The 17,701-nt window shown below is 48.7% G+C and overlaps 8 protein-coding genes across 8 annotated transcripts; 3 read left to right on the forward strand and 5 right to left on the reverse strand.

Moving 5' to 3' along the window:
* Positions 1–568: 568 nt before the first annotated feature.
* J7337_012574 (uncharacterized protein) lies at positions 569–1,799 on the reverse strand (the record flags this gene model as incomplete). The annotated part of the gene is made up of 4 exons (XM_044830087.1): positions 569–850; positions 910–1,460; positions 1,521–1,726; positions 1,783–1,799. The coding sequence occupies 4 exons, from the start codon at positions 1,797–1,799 to the stop codon at positions 569–571; spliced, it is 1,056 nt and encodes a 351-aa protein (XP_044675003.1).
* Positions 1,800–2,581: 782 nt separating this feature from the next.
* Positions 2,582–3,744, reverse strand: J7337_012575 (uncharacterized protein; the record flags this gene model as incomplete). Its single annotated transcript, XM_044830088.1, is given in 2 exon segments — positions 2,582–3,033; positions 3,051–3,744. The coding sequence occupies 2 exon segments, from the start codon at positions 3,742–3,744 to the stop codon at positions 2,582–2,584; spliced, it is 1,146 nt and encodes a 381-aa protein (XP_044675004.1).
* Positions 3,745–4,519: 775 nt separating this feature from the next.
* J7337_012576 (uncharacterized protein) lies at positions 4,520–5,599 on the forward strand (the record flags this gene model as incomplete). Its single annotated transcript, XM_044830089.1, has 4 exons — positions 4,520–4,553; positions 4,765–4,789; positions 4,841–5,364; positions 5,433–5,599. 4 exons carry the CDS (start codon positions 4,520–4,522, stop codon positions 5,597–5,599), a joined length of 750 nt encoding a protein of 249 aa, XP_044675005.1.
* A 1,223-nt stretch (positions 5,600–6,822) lies between these two features.
* On the forward strand, positions 6,823–8,183 carry J7337_012577 (uncharacterized protein; the record flags this gene model as incomplete). Its single annotated transcript, XM_044830090.1, has 2 exons — positions 6,823–7,318; positions 7,372–8,183. 2 exons carry the CDS (start codon positions 6,823–6,825, stop codon positions 8,181–8,183), a joined length of 1,308 nt encoding a protein of 435 aa, XP_044675006.1.
* A 78-nt stretch (positions 8,184–8,261) lies between these two features.
* Positions 8,262–9,860, reverse strand: J7337_012578 (uncharacterized protein; the record flags this gene model as incomplete). Its single annotated transcript, XM_044830091.1, has 1 exon — positions 8,262–9,860. One exon carries the CDS (start codon positions 9,858–9,860, stop codon positions 8,262–8,264), a length of 1,599 nt encoding a protein of 532 aa, XP_044675007.1.
* A 1,216-nt stretch (positions 9,861–11,076) lies between these two features.
* On the reverse strand, positions 11,077–12,012 carry J7337_012579 (uncharacterized protein; the record flags this gene model as incomplete). Its single annotated transcript, XM_044830092.1, has 1 exon — positions 11,077–12,012. The coding sequence occupies one exon, from the start codon at positions 12,010–12,012 to the stop codon at positions 11,077–11,079; it is 936 nt and encodes a 311-aa protein (XP_044675008.1).
* An 832-nt stretch (positions 12,013–12,844) lies between these two features.
* Positions 12,845–14,380, forward strand: J7337_012580 (uncharacterized protein; the record flags this gene model as incomplete). The annotated part of the gene is made up of 5 exons (XM_044830093.1): positions 12,845–12,850; positions 12,894–12,927; positions 12,983–13,020; positions 13,068–13,349; positions 13,403–14,380. 5 exons carry the CDS (start codon positions 12,845–12,847, stop codon positions 14,378–14,380), a joined length of 1,338 nt encoding a protein of 445 aa, XP_044675009.1.
* A 213-nt stretch (positions 14,381–14,593) lies between these two features.
* Positions 14,594–16,110, reverse strand: J7337_012581 (uncharacterized protein; the record flags this gene model as incomplete). Its single annotated transcript, XM_044830094.1, has 4 exons — positions 14,594–14,924; positions 14,976–15,655; positions 15,706–15,812; positions 15,870–16,110. The coding sequence occupies 4 exons, from the start codon at positions 16,108–16,110 to the stop codon at positions 14,594–14,596; spliced, it is 1,359 nt and encodes a 452-aa protein (XP_044675010.1).
* Positions 16,111–17,701: the final 1,591 nt, after the last annotated feature.

Here is a 17,701-nt window from a genome sequence, read left to right on the forward strand (position 1 = left end):
GTGAAACTCAAATTTCGAACCGGCCTGGGATGCGTCACTGGTAGCCATAAAAAAGCAACTAGTTGTTTCCATCTCGACGCGTCTAAATACTTACCCTAGATAGGACCCGTATTCGTAAGAAATCCGCGACGACGAGGGGGGAGAATGACAGACGCAAGAGAGAAGACTCAAGAATATTCAATAGCATATGTTCTCTGTTACTTAATAATATTTATATGAGCTGGCAGTATACTTGTGAGCGCTGCTTTGCGTAATTGCTCAAACTCGTCTTTCAAATTAGCTGCGATTACGGTAGCTCATTCCATACACAAGTTGCTCTAGCTTCCCCTTCATACCGCAACAACGATACCCAAAGAATGCCAAGTCATTTAAAAATCATTGGATCATAAATTTTAAAACTCAATTTATTTATTCGCTCGCTCTCATAAACCACACGCTCAGTCCGTTGCGACCTTCACGGGTCGTCCTGTGGTGATGCTTCGCCCCGCCATTGCAGGAGCATCGTCATTTGCACTCAGTGTCTCCATTGCTCGACTATTCCGGATCAACATTAATATTTGTATCCAATTCAAAGCTTGGATTTGGGATTCTTACCCTTGATACCAAGTGCCTCGGCCTCTTGAATTACTGTGGTTGGGATATGCTCCCCCAAGCTTTCATGTTCTGGTTCCCATCCGAGGACCTTTCGAGCCCGATCAGCTCCAGCGCGCGCGTTTGTTCCCAACAGGACAGAGCCATGGGGAATGATGCGGTCTATTTCCTTTGCATCGAGATTGTCGACTTCTGTGGTCGGGATGAGATTAAAGTCATTCGCAGCGACAGCGATGCGACGTGAGATCTCGGCAAATGACTGTAGCCAATCTGTTAGCACCAAAATGTCGGACACTTGACGATGTTTGCAAAACCCACCAGTTCTCCAGCACCGGTGAAAAAGAGGCCCTTAGCCCCCCATATGTTCTCATCTTGATTGCCCTCAACCGCCTTCTCAACCAAACCGACAAAGATGCGGCTCAAATCGGCGATGTGAATGTTCCCCCAGCGACTTTCGCCAGAGCCAACTTGCAGGCCCTTCTTGCGCTCCAATGTCGCTTTGGCCAGCCCGGGAATTTGGATGCTGCGCCGATTGCCGGGACCACGACCTTGGCCGTAAATAATGGGAGGAACAACCAGCGCCGTCTTGACATTTGAGTTCTGCTCCGAAACAGAAAAGATGTAGTTGTCCACTGCGCGGCTTGGGTATTGCTTGATGAGCGACTTGATCGAGTCGATACCAGTCAGATCATCGTAGATGACATCACTGCCTGTACCAAAGACCCGCGACTTGTCGGCCAGCTCACCAGCCGCCAACGCGCTCGCGCCTGAGATTTGGATGTAATAGGGAGACTTCGCGCTATCAGGTCGTTCCGAGAGGGTCTCATAGATGGTCTGGACACTCTTCAAGTGGCCGGTCGCCGCGAGATCTGGAGAGTATCAGTACAATGCCTTCAGGTTAGGATTTGGGACAAGGATGTCAAACGTACGGAGCACGACGTCAGCATCCTGGGCTTCCTGTGCAATAACATCGGCGTCATCAAGTCCGCCAGTAACAAGCTGCACCTGACTATAATTCTTGGTTATGGCCGCTCCCTTCGAAGCATCACGAACTAAGGCTCGGACTTTGTATTCGGGGTGCGACTTCAACAGCGTGTGAAGGACATCACCGCCAATGTAGCCAGTAGCGCCGGTACTGTTTTGTTTCCAGCGGGTCAGTTAAAGTTACAGTGGGTGCGGGGTCAGACTAACAGGAAGATCTTGGTCATGGTTGGTGTTTGTCTGCGTAGAAAGCCTGTGAATGATGGTTGGTGTTTGTTAATTTCGAAGAGGGGAAGTTTTGCATATTTAACTGCTTGCGACAATGTTCAGCATGTGAAACCAGAAGTTTTATCGCAATTAGATTGCTTCATAAGCAGCTCTTGCAACAAACGGCTATTCTCGCGTCATGTTGAGAGTGCAGTTTAGCGGGGCACGCCCTGTATTCCAGGGTCGCCCATACTGGAAAGTGTCCCCGACGCCCTGAAAGAAATCGGATTACAAAGACACGCTGCGGCTATTATCGTACTTCGTATCCCCACGGCTATTGTCGCACACAAATGACGACATCGGCTTGCCTCAATCAGGGTAAAGTCTAGAACACCAGGGAATTCCGCGGACGGGGAATAGCAAACCTCTCAATGTTAATGGCTGGAGAATTGATAGGAAGGTCTTTGAGATGGGAATGCATGCTGCGCTCTGATCATGCACAACAGCCGACAAATAGTCAAGGCATTGAGTGCAAAGGAAGAAAGGGAAGCCCCAAACCAGGGAGAGATTGTTACAATCCACGGTCAAACGAGCCTGAAGTAATTATTGCGCCTGCTATTGTATGGCTTCAAGGGCTCATCAGCTTTCACATAGCAACTATCCCACGAATGTTAAGCTGGAGAAGGCACTGGGCGGCAACGGAGTACGAAGAGTTCTCATGATTGACTATTCTACAGATCTAAATGACAGCGCGTTCCATTAGAGGCTCATTGCGAGGAATCCGGCCATAACCCAAAGCCAACTAATCCAGAGTGCGAAACTCTCCGTACGTGATGAGCTCTGTGACACCTCGTCCACAAGCAGGAGCTTGTTGACTTCCATGTCCAGAAAACCCGGCACAGAGCAACAGGTTGGAGACTTCAGTATGCGGTCCAATGATGGCATTATGATCGAACGTGTTAAACTCGTAATAGATCATCCACGAGTGCGTGTCCTTTGTAGTGGAAAACTGAGGAACTCGCTTCTTGAGAACAGGCAGCATCTTCAAGTTCCATACATCCTCCGCGTAGCTGAAGTCATCAGGGTTGACAACAACATCAAGACCGATCGGAGAACAGCCTACGAGGTAATCCTTCTTTCCGTATGATTGCATATGAACGCCAGTAGGATCAATGGTGAGCGGGAGATCTTGAGACAGAGGTTCATCGACAGAGAAGATATACGTGGATCTGCGGCGAGCCTCAATCGGGAGATCTATATCAGCAAGCCACGAGACCTCAGCAGCTCTGGTTCCTGTGGCGTTGACAACGTTGTCAACCTGATGCTCTCCACAGTCTCGAGAGTAACAGAAGTGATTTTGTTGCCGACACGAGTCATTCCAACAACTTCATTGTTGATGTAATCGACCCCAAGCTGTTGAGAATTTTTGCGCAGGCTATGGGCCATGCCGAGGGCGTCAAAGGCACCCTCGTCAACAGTGTTGAGACTGCCCGCCTTGATATCGTCCAGAACAAATAAAGGATACTTAGATGCTATCTCGTCAGCCGACAGCATCTCAGTCCCAGCACCGTAGTGATCCTGAAGCTTTTGATCTTCCTCAAGAACCCCAGCAAACTCAGAAGTATCAGCGAGATACAGATAGCCGAAGTTACGGATGGGGATATCCGGGATGCCGTCACCATCCTCGCACTTGAGGCTCTTCCGAAAACCTTTAACAAATTCGGCAGCATACTGAGCAATCTTGACGTTGATGTCGGTTGCAAATTGCTGAAGCATGCAGTTATTGCTGGCCTGAGTTGCAGAGTAGGCAAGGGATGGGTTTTTCTCAACAACGAGAACTTTGCCCTTGAAGTCAGGGTTCGATACGAGAAATCGGGCAATTGCTGAGCCGCTTGTTGCGCCGCCTATGATGACGACATCGTAGGAGGCTGAAAAAGAATTTTGAGGGAACGGCGGAGTATCCATGGCTTTGAGGTGTAAAGCTGTGCTAGTTGAATTTAGACAGAGGTAGTGACGGATTTGTGAAGCTTGATGGGGAGAGGCAACAACGGCCGCTCTTCGGATTATATATCATCTCGAGAAGCGCTTCCTGCCATTGTATTAATTAGAGAACAACGCTTAACCACCGGGGGTGGCGTTTGTAAGGACTCTTGTATTGAGAAGGATTTAGAGTCGGTATAGCTGTTCACCTGTAAAGGTTTACCTGAGTAAGTATCCGCGAAGCAGCACGATTGTTACGATGGAGAGAGCGACTTGCCTTGATTTGTCACCCTAACGTTTCTTCGGTGAACTACACAATTGAAGACCGATTATCCACAGAAGCCTGGGCTACATGAAATGAAAGGGGCTACAAAGTCCTGAGAAGCGACGGTGGGCGCGCGGCAGATGGCGGTTCATCAAGATCTCGGCCGCGGAGTTCCGTGGGTAACTGACGCTAGCTGTTTCTGATAGTGCCGATTCGATGCGCTGTGGCGAAATTTCTCAACTAGGGACCCAGCAGTTGGTTGACTAGTGCTGGAAGCATTGCTCCTTACAGCGCTTCCCCTCCATCGACTGTATCGTTTGACCATTGGTGATGGACCCGTTTACCTTCGTTTGGACTCTATCGCATAGCTACAGTCACCTTGCTAGATAAGGACCAGTTGGTTTGATCCCTAACAGTACTCGTTAGTGGCGTATCAACTCAAACCCAATTTGTGTCTTCACACTATTATCTGTCTTCAATTACCAGTCATCAATCATGAAGGTTGCAAGCCATGCCCGGAGGCTCAAAGGTACGTAACATAACGAGAGACATCCTACAAGAAGCTCAAAGCTCATAAGTACCAGCCTGCGATCTTTGTGTGTCGAGAAAGATCAAATGTGACTTGGCCAAGCCAAACTGTTCAAACTGCAAGCTGTACGGGCTCGATTGCAGCATTACTGAAGTCACAAGCCCGGCTACTACAATTAAAAGAAGAGCGCATGCCAGTGAAACAAGCCCAGCCAATTCTTCTTCGACTCCCGCAAGGTATGCGGATGCTCTTTGAGCTCAACGTATAACCATGCTAACTTTCATCAGGGACGAGACAATCGAGTCACGTTTGGCTCAGATCGAAGCAAGACCGAGCCAAATCACCGCCGAGAAGCCATCCGACATTTCACATCACGATGCAACCGGCTTGAACTTCGAGAACTTTCCCGAGATCCGCGTGTACAAGGCCTCAGACTTGTGGAACGAAGCTACGACATTACCTTGCCTTGGAATTTCACCGCAGTTTCCAACAGGAGCCATGTTGGCTCAAACAGGAAAGCTTGAGCTGCCACCACTTCAAGAAGTCATGGACGTCCTGGAGAGATACTTCGATAGCTATGGCCGCTACATGCCTCCGTTTGACAAGGTATCCTTCATGAAGATGACGGTCGACTGGTACTCTGAGAATGAAAGGAAGGAATTGATTCCTTGGGCTGCCGTCAACCTTATTCTCGCTGTGACTTACCGCATCATGGATGATGTACCGATCGAGGAGCCAAAGCTGGCTCAGTGTACGAGCAACGTGAAGTCTGTCACGACCGAGTTGATGGCCTGGAGTGGCGATATCCTAGGTTTGCAGGTTCTGCTTGGCATGGCCATACTGTTTCAGGGAACAACGAATCCGCAACTCAGGCAATAGTACTCATCGGAAGTGCCATCCGTCTTGCACAAAGCATGGGACTTCCTTCAGCCAGAGCATCCGACAATCCCGATGAAGCAGCACAACGTCACCGAGTTTTCTGGATAGCCTACATCCTGGACAAGGATGACGTGAAAAGTCTCAGCCTGGCTGTCTGCAGCAACTAACTCTCAGGGACAGGATCTTGCCTTTCGCACCAAAGCGCCCTACACCCAATTCGATGCCGAAACTGATCTTGAACTTCCGGATCAGCGTATAGATGACGACATGGGAATACTAGAGTCATGCACAGGGGCGATTAGGTTCAACTACTTGCGTGTTCGGTCCGAGTTGGCAATAATTTAAGGCAAAGTGCACAACTTCCTCTACAGCAGGACAGCTCAACGACTGTCCCAAGAGCAACGGACAGAGACCAAGGACCGTGTCGAACAATTGCTCACCAACTGGCGCAGCGCGTTACCACTGGAGCTCCTACGATCAGACAAACTGTTCCAAGATTTCTCGACAATCTCAGTTCACCTTGTGATGAACATGTATAACCGACACCTCGAATGCCTCTACAGGATTCATGGGACCTTCGCTTTTGATGAGACGTGGATTGACAGGGCACGGTGCTACCTTTCTCCCACTGTGATCCCGACTGGGGATGATGGTATCGATGGCAGGATCAACCAGAAAGACATCAGTTCATTGCCCAGTGCGTGGTCCGATTGCGTGCATTCAAGACTTGGCCTAGAATTGTCGGCGTTTGGGAGAGAGACAGAGTATTCAACCTGGTAAGTTGGACCTCGACTATTCCGAGCATACGGACTGACAAAGGAACCAGGCTTCATGCTTGCTGCAATCTTTCGGGCTTGATCGTTTTGCTGGTCAACATCATCGAGTTCCCCGAGCAGCCGTCCGTCATGTCGGATTGGAGCTTGATTGTAGGAATCCGTAACAAATTCGACCAAACAAATGCCGTAGCCTCGAAAGAGCCATTCTTTCTGCTCCAGATAGCTCAGAACTGAATCGCAAAGCTTCTGGGCAGGTCAAGCGGCTCGCTCATATTTCGTCACTCAATCATCAGGAAGCCGCATTCCCTGAGCCTTGGGCCAACCCGGACCTTATGTTCCTATAGTGAACTGACATGTCCTTTCATGAGTTAGAGGGACCGTCTAGTCCGTCAGAACTATGCGATATTGGGCAATCCTTCAAACATCATGACCGTCACTTGATGATGACCCCCGCAAACAGCCCCACAATTCGGGGGAAGAAACCCCGAGTAATGCTCCCCCTCCCCCAAACTGAGCATGTCATCCAATCGTGACCGTTCTTGATAAATACCGCGCGTGCCTCTTGTTATCACTTTGGGGGTCTCGGATTCACTGCAATTCAATACCAGACCAACATGGCCGAAACTCAAGGAGCACGAAAGCGATATGCCGTTGTTGGTACCGGCGGCCGCTCAAGCTTCTTCTACTCGGCCATCGCAACAGAATACAGCAAAACGTCATGCATTGTAGCCCTTTGCGACACAAATCAGACGCGTATGAACTATGCAAACTTCAAGCTGAAGTCACTCGGTCATGGCGAGGTTCCAACGTATCTCGCCAGCAACTTCGATCAGATGATCAAAGAGTCAAAGCCAGACGAAGTCATCATCACAACCATGGATCGAACACACAATATCTACATCGTCAGAGCTCTCGAACTAGGATGTAATGTCATTACTGAGAAGCCGATGACCATTGACGCCCCTAGATGCAAAGAAATATTCTCAGCAGTCGAGAGAACCGGCCAGAAAGTTCGCGTCACTTTCAACTACAGATATGCGCCTCACAACACTAAAGTTTTCGAGCTGCTGAGATCCGGAGCTATTGGGAAAGTCACAAGTGTTCACTTTGGTAAGTCGGTGATTGGAGCATATCGAAAAAGATAGATGCTAACACAACCATAGAATGGATGCTGAACACCAGCCACGGAGCCGACTACTTCCGCCGTTGGCACAGGGACAAGCGCAACAGCGGTGGCCTTTTGGTACACAAGTCAACCCATCACTTCGACCTTGTCAACTTCTGGCTCCAAACCAGACCTCAAACCGTATTTGCCACAGGCGACCTTGCCTTTTACGGCCGAGAGAACGCAGAGAAGCGAGGCGAGACCAAGTTCTACACCCGCGCCCATGGCAGCGAAGTGGCAAAAGCCGACCCTTTTGCCCTTCACCTCGATGAGAATCCCCAGTTGAAGGCTATGTACCTGGATGCTGAGCACGAGGATGCTTACTACCGCGACCAGAGCGTCTTTGGTGACGGTATCAGCATCGAAGACACCATGAACGTTCTCGTCAAGTACCGCAACGGAGCTAGTCTCTCATACTCCCTTACAGCATACGCACCATGGGAGGGTTTCCGAGTTAGCTTCAATGGAACTGGTGGACGTCTTGAAGTTGAGGTCGTAGAGAACAGCTACGTCAACTCAGGTGGTGATCAGGCACATGAGGGATCTCTAGAGAGTCGCAAGATCCTACTTCGACCTCTCTTCGAGAAGCCAAGAGAGATCAAGGTCGAAGATGGTGTTGGCGCTCACGGAGGTGGAGATACTGTTCTACTGAATGATCTCTTTGGAACGCCAGTGTCGGATGAGTACATGCGAGCGGCGAGCCATATCGATGGTGCTGCCTCGATACTTACCGGAATCGCGGCTAACCGGTCTATTGCTACGGGACAAGCGATAAACGTAGATGATATTTTGCTAGTTCCCAGTTCTTGAACGTAAGAAACTCAAGCATAATCTTCATCAGCACGAAATAAAAGTTACTATAGCTACTATGAACAAAACCAGTAACATTTACGCAATATTGCTTGCTTCTGACTCCTCACCCATGCGTATCTTCTCTTGAATAATAAACAACTCTTGCTCCCGCGCACTCTTCTCAAGATCGAGGAAAGACCAGATTCCAATAGCACTGACCAAGCTCAAAGCAAACAGGAAGTAAAAGGGAGCACTATTGTTGGTACCACCGGGGGTAGCATCAATGATAGCACTGCTGATGAAGGGTCCGATGAAACTGGACGATTTGCCGATGATGTTGAACAGGGAGAAGAAAAGAAACTCGTGTCCTCGAGGTGTGACGGAGCTGATCATGATCTGCGAGTAACTGTACCAGGGACAGACAAATAGTCCATAGAAAGCCTGATACAGCCAGATCTCCCAGACGTTCTTGAAGCCAAACTTATCGGTCCAGTTGCCAATCATGCCCCAGCCGTCGAGAAGGATGATAAAGACCATGACGGCGTTGAACATGGCCTTGACACTGAGGTTGAAGTGTTTCTGGATGAGCCAAAAGGCGCCAATGCCGATAGCTTGAGCGACAATACCGACGATGAGGAGGTACGTCAAAGTGAGAGTCTCGTAGCTGACAACCTGGTTCTGAAGGGTGCCGATAACCGTGACGGTGGTGTTTAGAGAATCTCCCAGGAGGAAGTATCCAACAAGATAGATCAAGCTCTGCTTCAGTTGCCAGATTTGAGTGAGGGCCTCCCAAAGCTGCCAGAATCCGACGGTAATCATGTTCAAATGATCCGGGACCTTCATTCCTGGTCGTTTCTTCTCGAATATGAACCAGGGAATTGAGAGGACAAGCCAACAAGCAGTAGCGAAAGCAATCAAAACAGACAGACCCCAGTTGTTGTTTTCGGCACTCTTGTCGACTTTGACACCAAACATGATGCCCACGATAATGGCTAGAATAACTACTTCGCCAACAGACTGGATATAGAAGGCAACGTTGCTGAGCCTGCTCCTCTCCATCTCATCTTTGCGATCCATCTCGCTTTGGGTGATTTCTCCAGACTCGAACTGGAGGGCAGCTTCTTTCAGCTGCGGAGTGTTTCTGGCGAGAGAGGGAAACGCAGCGGTCCAGTAAGTCAAAGTCATCTGATATGCTATCAAGCCGACGATGTAAAGAGCTGTGCCAGTTTGCCACTTGCTGGGATCATGGACCCCCAGCCAGGCAAAGCCGATGCCATATGCGACGATTGACCAGACCAGAAGAATCCATCGTCGACCAGTTCCGAAATCTGCGTAGGCTCCAATAATGAGAAAGAGAACAGCCTGGATGGCGAAAGATATGCCATTGGCAAGTAGGACAATGCTGTTGACGTCTCGTGCGCGACCCGCAAATGGTAAAAGGCCAGTATCACTGGGCGCCGCCTGCGACAGCAGATTCTGGAAAGCAGTCGGTCCAAAATTGAACAAGGCGAGTCCATTTGAACCAATGTAGTACGCGTACCACGACCAGATCTCCTTCTTGGTTGTCTCAGGCATGTCGCCCTCTGCCAGCGTAGGCACTATGATACCTGCGCTAACATCTTGCTTGGCAGTCTCGTCATGCAGGTCTTTGGACACCTTGGTCTCTGCTGTCGCGGGATCTGCTTGCGATGCCATCTTTGGAGATTATTTGTGAGGGGGGAAATACGTTGGAGTAAGAGTTCAATTGAGTTCTCCACGAGGCATTTAACTTAATCGTGTCGCAACATGGAGATGCCGTGTAACCGTTCTTATGGTGGACCGTGATCCTAGATGACAAAATAACTTGGGTAGACTAGCACAAGTTCAGTACTGGGTTTATTTTGACACTATGTGTCTAGACCTGATGTTTTCTTACTCCTCGAGGACATGATAGGCAGATTGTTGATCAAACGTTGCTAGTCCTCGGGGGGGCAAAATACACGACCCGTAACGGGTCCGGTTACTCCATGGGGTTAGTTCGGGGAGATCGAGGGACTTTTGCTATCGCTATTTTCCAATGTTCAAGATAAGCTCAGAAAAGATCGATCACTAATCGTCTCCACGAGATTGGTTCAGACAGATCAAAACAAAAAAACTCATGTTTCGTACCCTAGACTCAAGTTGCATTGATTCTACGGAAAGGCCCATCGGTGAAGGCATATTGCAGTTTAGACAAACTTCCGGCCTCGCCGTGTCAATTTCAAGGTGCTTCCAAAAGATGTATTGAAGTCCGTCGCAAGAGGAGATGATATCGTTCATGAATTAAATCGACACGCGGGTACTATCCAAAGGCCTTCTTGTTGGTCGTTCTGCTTGGAACCCCTGAAGCCATTTACGAAATCAGCTCAAGAGCCAACTTGATGCGTCTATATGGTTGGCTTGGAAAGGCAGCCTGCGTTGCAGACAAGCTCCCAGTCATACCAATCCAGTTGGAAGATTCAGATATAAATAGGGTGATAGGAGGAGTGGCTAAAGAGGACAGAGTTAGCATATGAATATTCTCACTTTTTCAACACAAACTTTCACTCACATCCGTCGGTGTTTATCCAAGAAGCAGTGACCTCAAGAGTGTCAGGGTCGACGCTCCACTAAGAGACAGTATTAGAATTGAGAAGCTTCCTTTGTCAATGTTGACTCACAATAGCTGATTCAGCTGCCAACGTATATCGATTCAGTTCAGCCCAGTTGGTCCAAGCGTGATAAACATTGGCTGGCGGACTACCGGGAAGGCCTGCTACTGTCAGTGGTCCGGCTAGAGTTCGAAGGCCATTGCGTTTCCAGATTCCACTTACTAGGAGTACATGTAGAAAGGTAGTTGTAGCTATTTGATCCAGTAAGTGTTTTGTATATCAGGCTCGAGATATCCCTTTACTTACAAAGACGAGTCTGGCCCCAAGTCGGGGTTTGTGTTATGAGTACTCTGAACGGCACATAAGCGTGTGAGGCCACTGAATAACTCAGCGTGAACGATGTCTATTTGAGAAGTGGCACCTGGCTCGGGTGGAGATATCTGAATCTCCAAAGCGTCTTCCTTAGAGCCATATTTACGATTGTGGTCCACGGCAGAGGAGACGTAGCCAAAGGTAGACTCATCTGGATTCACCAATCGAATGATATAGACGGTAGGTGTACTCGAGCCGGTAGTGGTAGGTTCGCCTGCTGTTGTAGTTATTGCATACCCTGTCGGAGTCGTTTCGGTATTCGAGCCGGGAATAATTGCTGTTGAGGTAGCATCGCTGGACACTGAAACACTTGCACTCACTTCATCTGTAGTGAGACCAGTGGTGGTCGCGGTGATCGGCTCACTAAAGAGAGAGCTCGATGAAAAGGCTAATTCTGTACTCAGTTCTGTAGTAAAAGTAGCTGCTGTTGACGAGGGCTGCGCATTTGAAGTTGTTGCGGCCTCTGTGCCTGAGGTGGACAACCCAGTATGTGCGCTGATTGTGGCTTCGGGCAGAGTCTCAGTGGTCGAAGACGTGGCCATAGAACAGTCAAGGTCGTAAAGTATATAAGGAGACGTCGAGTCTTGTTGGAATCCTTCTGCCACAGGAGAGGAGAACAGAAGACATCTGGCGCTGCTCTCCGCGTAGCTCTGACAGCCAGTAATGACAGAGCAAAGCTCCCGACAATCGACCAAACGGCATTTTCGAGTTCTGGTAAGAAAAGGGTCTGGCTTGTAGCCTAACACACCACAAGACGGCTTCTCAATGCCGGTGACAATACGGGGGAATAGACCTGAGCGAGAGATGTCAACTGGCGAGCCTGAAATAAGCGGTAGGCAAACGCCTACAAAAGCGAGAAACCACATCTTGAGATGGGAATAGCACCGCGAGTGAGTTTAAAGGTGCTTCCGGTAATAGCATTATTTTTGAAGGGCCCGGTCATTTTTTAAGGCAGCTGTCAGGAGCGTTCAGCTGATCGCTTAATTTGAGGCTATCGATTTGTTACTCTAGCGTGTTGATAGTTTCCATCGCTGATGAATGAGGTGTAAGCTTGGCGGCTTGGCCCAATTTCCACATTGTTACTTGGCAGCGGTTGGTTATGCATACATTTAGGCTTTTTAAGTCTGGACCACGTCAAAGGAGGTGCTTGATCTGTTCATGACTCTGGTCCCCAGTATCTCGGCAAGATGCGACCTCAGACTCGCGACCACTACCAGCCTCACCGCCGTGTTGAAGTTTTCTCAAGCTTCTTAATTCAAGATCATGATGGGTTTTTATGACCAATCAATGACCGGTTCGGAAGCCTACTTGACAGCTGCATCTTCGGGTGCAGGAACCAATACCAGCTCATTGTGAAGATCTCAACATATGCAATTTGTCCAAATTCTTCATTCATGTAATGCTCAGAATCAAGGCAACCTCTTCGCGTTGAGTCTCTTGTCACCTTCGTTCTCCGTTTCACAAGGTGCAGGCTTTGCTATAGCTCGTCCTCTGATTGCACCACTCGTCTCCACTCGCACATGACGGGGATTATGGATCAACATTGACAGATTTATAGTCAAACAAGTCGCATGACGAACTCAAGAAAAGTGCAGATTTGCGAATGATTAGAAGAATCCGACAACAGGGACATCATGGCATTGCATCCCGCAGAAGTTGCCAAACACAACAACGCCAACTCTTGTTGGCTCATCATTCATGCATGTAAATCGCTCAGTCGACACTGCACCCACTAATAGAGCTACAGAACAAGGTCTACGATCTTACAGAGTTTCTTCCAAGTATACATGACGCTCGTAACCTGCATATTTACACTCATATTGACCCCTTCAATAGATCATCCAGGAGGAAAGAAGGTGATCCTGAAAAATGCGGTATGTGTTGCCTCCTCCTCAAGAAGCTCCCGTACGAACTATTTCAGGGCAAAGACTCTACCGCAGACTTCGATTTGATTCACTCGAATGACGTTCTTGATAAGTGGCTCGAGCCATCCAAGCACCTGGGCGATATCGATACCAGCGCAGCAGGCACATCCGCAAACGGAGCCATTCAGTCTGATGAACCGGAACAGAGCCAAAGCACTCTGATAAGCAAGCCAAAGTTATCACAATGCGTGAAAATATCGGACTTCGAGTCTGTAGCACAACAGACGATGAAGAAATCTTCGTGGAACTACTATTCCACTGGGGCTGAGGACGAATTTGTAAGTTGGTCCTTGGCTCGAATCATTCTTAGCATGATATTTACAAGCAACAGACCATCAATGAGAATAACGCGGCATTCCAACGCATACGGTTTCGGCCAAAGGTTCTTGTCAACGTTGAGCATGTGGATATCTCTACCACTATGCTTGGAGCACATACATCCGCTCCAATCTACATAACAGCCACTGCACACGCAAAGCTTGGAGACCCTGACGGCGAAGTGACGTTGGCGAGAGCAAGCAACAAGCATGATATCATCCAAATGATACCATTGTACTCATCATGTCCTCTTGGCGACATCACGAATGCTAGGGAACCCGATCGCACTCAATGGTATCAAATTTATGTCAAGAAGGATCGGAATGTGACGCGGAAGGCTGTTGAAGCTGCGGAGGCACGAGGTTGTAAAGCTTTGTGCATCACTGTTGATAATCCACATCTCGGAAGTCGCGAGAAGGTCCTAAGTTCGCAACAGAATGAGTATGAAGACGACGAATTTCAAGATGCACCAGCAACAGAGCTGGATCCGTCTCTCATAATGAACTCAACTCTGTCTTGGGGTGATATCCCGTGGTTCCAAGAAATCACCAGCATGCCGATCGTCCTCAAAGGCGTGCAGCGAGTTGAAGACGTCATAAAGGCAGCAGAATATGGCGTCCAAGCTGTGATTATCTCTAATCATGGCGGACGACAACTCGATTACTCAGAGGCTCCAATTGATGTCCTCGTAGAGGCTATGCCCATCTTAAGAGAACGAGGCCTTCAGGGTAAGCTTGAGGTGTATATTGACGGTGGGGTTCGCCGCGGGTCAGATGTGTTAAAAGCTTTGTGTCTCGGGGCTCGTGGCGTTGGCATCGGTCGCCCGTTTCTCTACGCGATGGCTGCCTATGGGCAAATAGGACTTGAGAAAGCTATTCGCATCTACAAAGATGAGCTTGAAAGGAATATGCGACTTCTTGGGTGCACCTCTATTGATCAGCTTCACCCACGGATGGTAAAGGTGCTCGGCGAGGTTCGAGAAAGGCTATAAACGTCTGATATTGTTGGCATCTTGTACTGTAAGCAGCCACTATAGACTGACAAGATCACGGAGCGCGTTCGAAGTGACAGCGAGATTTCGAAAGATGAAGTGATTGCCCAAAAACTATCGATTATAGCATGTGCATTATCTAATAATATACAGAGTCAAACTTTCTAAACCGAAGCCAATACATCCCGTCACTGCAGATCCATCATCACAGTTTTACCAGCCGCCACCAGCCTTCTTGAAACCAGGGTACATCTTCTTGTTGTAGTCGAGCCAGTTCGTGCCATTGACACTCAAGTCCTTGTACACGGGGCAGTCCATAGCTCCCATGATAGGCTCAAGAGCAGCGAAGAGGACATCAGTTACAGAAGACAAGGTGGCGAAGAGAGAAGATAAAGCGTTGGGGGAGACGGTCTTGATAGCGTTGAGAGCAAAGCAGACGAGGTTGTTGCCCTGGAGAAGGTTCTTTCCGTTGAGGACTCCACCAGCAAGGTCGTCGAAGTTGATTCCGACAAAGGTGTTGACACCGTTGGTGTTACCGCCGATGCTGACAGATGTTAGTTCGACTTCAAACGGGAACAATCACGAGATGACTTACCTAAGGACCTCAGGGTGACTGTGAGTAACAATGTCAAGGGCGTTGGCAGCAATGCCATAGTCGGTGTAGCGGCGGCGGTAGAAATTCTCGGGAATACGCTCATGGCCAACGACGTAGGTCATGTTATCCTCAGGTCCGTAAACAGAGAAAAAGGCCTTGAGCATCTCCTTGTCGAGGATACCGTCGTCAGGATGCTCAGCAGAGCGGTTGGCAGCAAGACGAGCAGTGAAAGAGTAAGGGCTAGCACGGACGAGCCAGCCGCTAGCAGGGCCGAACCAAGCGTAGGGGTTGGTAGCAATGGTCTGGTGCCAGCGGTTCTTGTTGTGCTCGTACAGAACCTCAATGCTGTAGTTGGGGTTTTCGGCGTCCTTTTGCAGGTTGTAGAGCTCCATGAAGTAGGTCATGTTCATGTCGTTGTTGTCGCCAATGGGGTCATAGAGATCACCTCGAGTGGGGCTGCCATCAACCTCGAAGAAGGGGTGAGAGCCACTGAGACCACGAGGAGTTCCAAAGAGGCCAAGTAGATTGTTGTTCATGTACTTGGACCAGCCTCCTTGAGAGACAGCGACGAGGTTACCGCCGAGAACAACACCCAAAGTGGTGAGGAGAGAAGACATGTCGGGCGCCATTCCCCAGACCTTACCAACAGCAGTGACATACTGGGTGAATGTAGCAACACCCTATCGAAAGATTAGTCACTTGTTCTTGGTCGACCAGTATGGAAACATACGTTATGAGGGAGGTACCCATGGTTAGCAAGAGTGTTCAATCCTGGGCAAAGTCCTCGAACATCACCAGCCTCAAAGTCGGGTGGGTTGAACTCGTGCTCGCCATGTACTATTGACTTGTCAGCTGGAATCTTGGGACTTGAAGCTTTGGCGTCTGAGGACTAACCATCAACGAGCTGCTCTTTGGGGTCAAAGTCGATAACCCTCTTGCCCAGGTTGGTAGGGGCCTGAGAGGCAAACTTGCGAATCAGCTCAGGATCAACACCAAGGTGAGGATTCTTGGCATCACGAGCACCAAACTTGAAAGCATTCAGAGGAATAGGCGTGTCAGCATCAAGTTTAGGCAGAGCGGTCGCCTGGTTAGAAAGCAAGGCCGTAGCCAGAGTCGCAAGAGTGAAAGGCTTCATATTATCAACTTCAGCGAATACGATTAGGGTAAAACGAGCGAATGATCTTCAAAGGAATGAATGAAGTCCGTATGAAAGAGAGAATGCGAATGAGAGTTGACTCATTTGTCATATAACCTAGAAGGTTGAAGTTATGTTTATATACCAGATGCATCGGGAGATTTGATCTTTGCACTATTGTAGAGGCCGTCCTTCCGGAGTGCTAGGGCCGTCGCATTGCTCATCACAATAGGATGCTACCAAGCTGGTGGGAAGACAGAAAGCTTCTCCTGAGTTGATCGTCCAATGGAGCGAGATGAGTTCGAAATACCATGAGCTGTGGCTGGCTAACTGGACAGACAGGGGTGAGTAATCCCTAAGTTCTAATCAACTCGCACTTCATCTGAACGAGCTTGGCGCTTCGAGGAACAGATCGGCAGAAGCAAGGTCATAGCTTTGGCAATTCCTGCAAATTTGATGAGGCGGATGCTTTTGTCAAAGTTCCGGTGGACTGAAGCCTTCTAATCACATTGTATCGCAGGGCTTTACGAGCCTTGGAATCTCTCTGTCGAAAACTTCATCCCTAGACCGCAAAAGATCGTCGCGAATCTCTCTCTCTTGGGTGGGTATTCGCAGAGTTGGAATGACAAAACGCTCTATTGAGTTGTATTTCCGCGTAGGGTTGTGCACAATTGAATACGACAGGCAACCCCGGACCATAGTAAGAATAACCTGCAGGTGCTTGAGTCAAGCTTCAGGGGGTGTGACCCTTACAGGGCTCGCAAATCCTTCACGAACTCTAGCAAAGGTTTTCGTCTCCACGGCAGTGAGTAACAAATGGGCGGGGAAGCAATTCCGAGCTAAGCGGCAGTTGGCGATGACCATAGCCTTTGCTAATCACTCAAGGATGATGTACCCAGCGCCTAACAAGGGTTTTGCGTTGCAGTCTCAACCGTTGGTTATCTGACGTAGCAGTAGGAGCGGGAAACGACAGGGATAGCAAACTCAGGGAACAAGCATCCAGCGCCTGTCATCTAATCATCTCATCCCTATCTGTGAACCAGGAAAGAGGAAACATGCCCAAAACAAGGATGCATAAACTAACAGAGATGTTGATCTTCAACTGTTAGTTCTTGGATGCTACTGTACCATAGTGTCGATATTGGGTCCTCTATGCCGGAAGTTTCATATCCCTGTTAGTCTTTCATTTCTCATTTTTTGGAAGGGTTGACATCTTCCGGATTGAGCTACGTAACACTCAATGGTTATGAATATTGGTTGTTATGAACTTTTTAATAACAAAAGAAAGGAATGTTTGCCGTAATGCAACATTCAACGGGTTTTCAGTGGCAATTCGACCGATCCACTCGACCCCTCGACACCAGATATTGGAGATTTACTAGTATTATCGGTAGCTGACAACCGTAATATTTCAGTGTTTTAAGATATAGATAGAGACATAAAAATCATCCTGCCCGTTGTTGTTCATGTCTTTTTACATTGATTTCTGAGCTGGCTCTGATACTTCGCTGCGACCGTTCAACACAGACTCTACAGCCATGCGTCTCTTGTCGTTTTCCTTCTTCGCAGTGGCCTTGGCCGGGTTCGTTAA

Source organism: Fusarium musae, chromosome 10, assembly GCF_019915245.1.
Source record: "Fusarium musae strain F31 chromosome 10, whole genome shotgun sequence".
NCBI classification, from domain to species: domain Eukaryota; kingdom Fungi; phylum Ascomycota; class Sordariomycetes; order Hypocreales; family Nectriaceae; genus Fusarium; species Fusarium musae.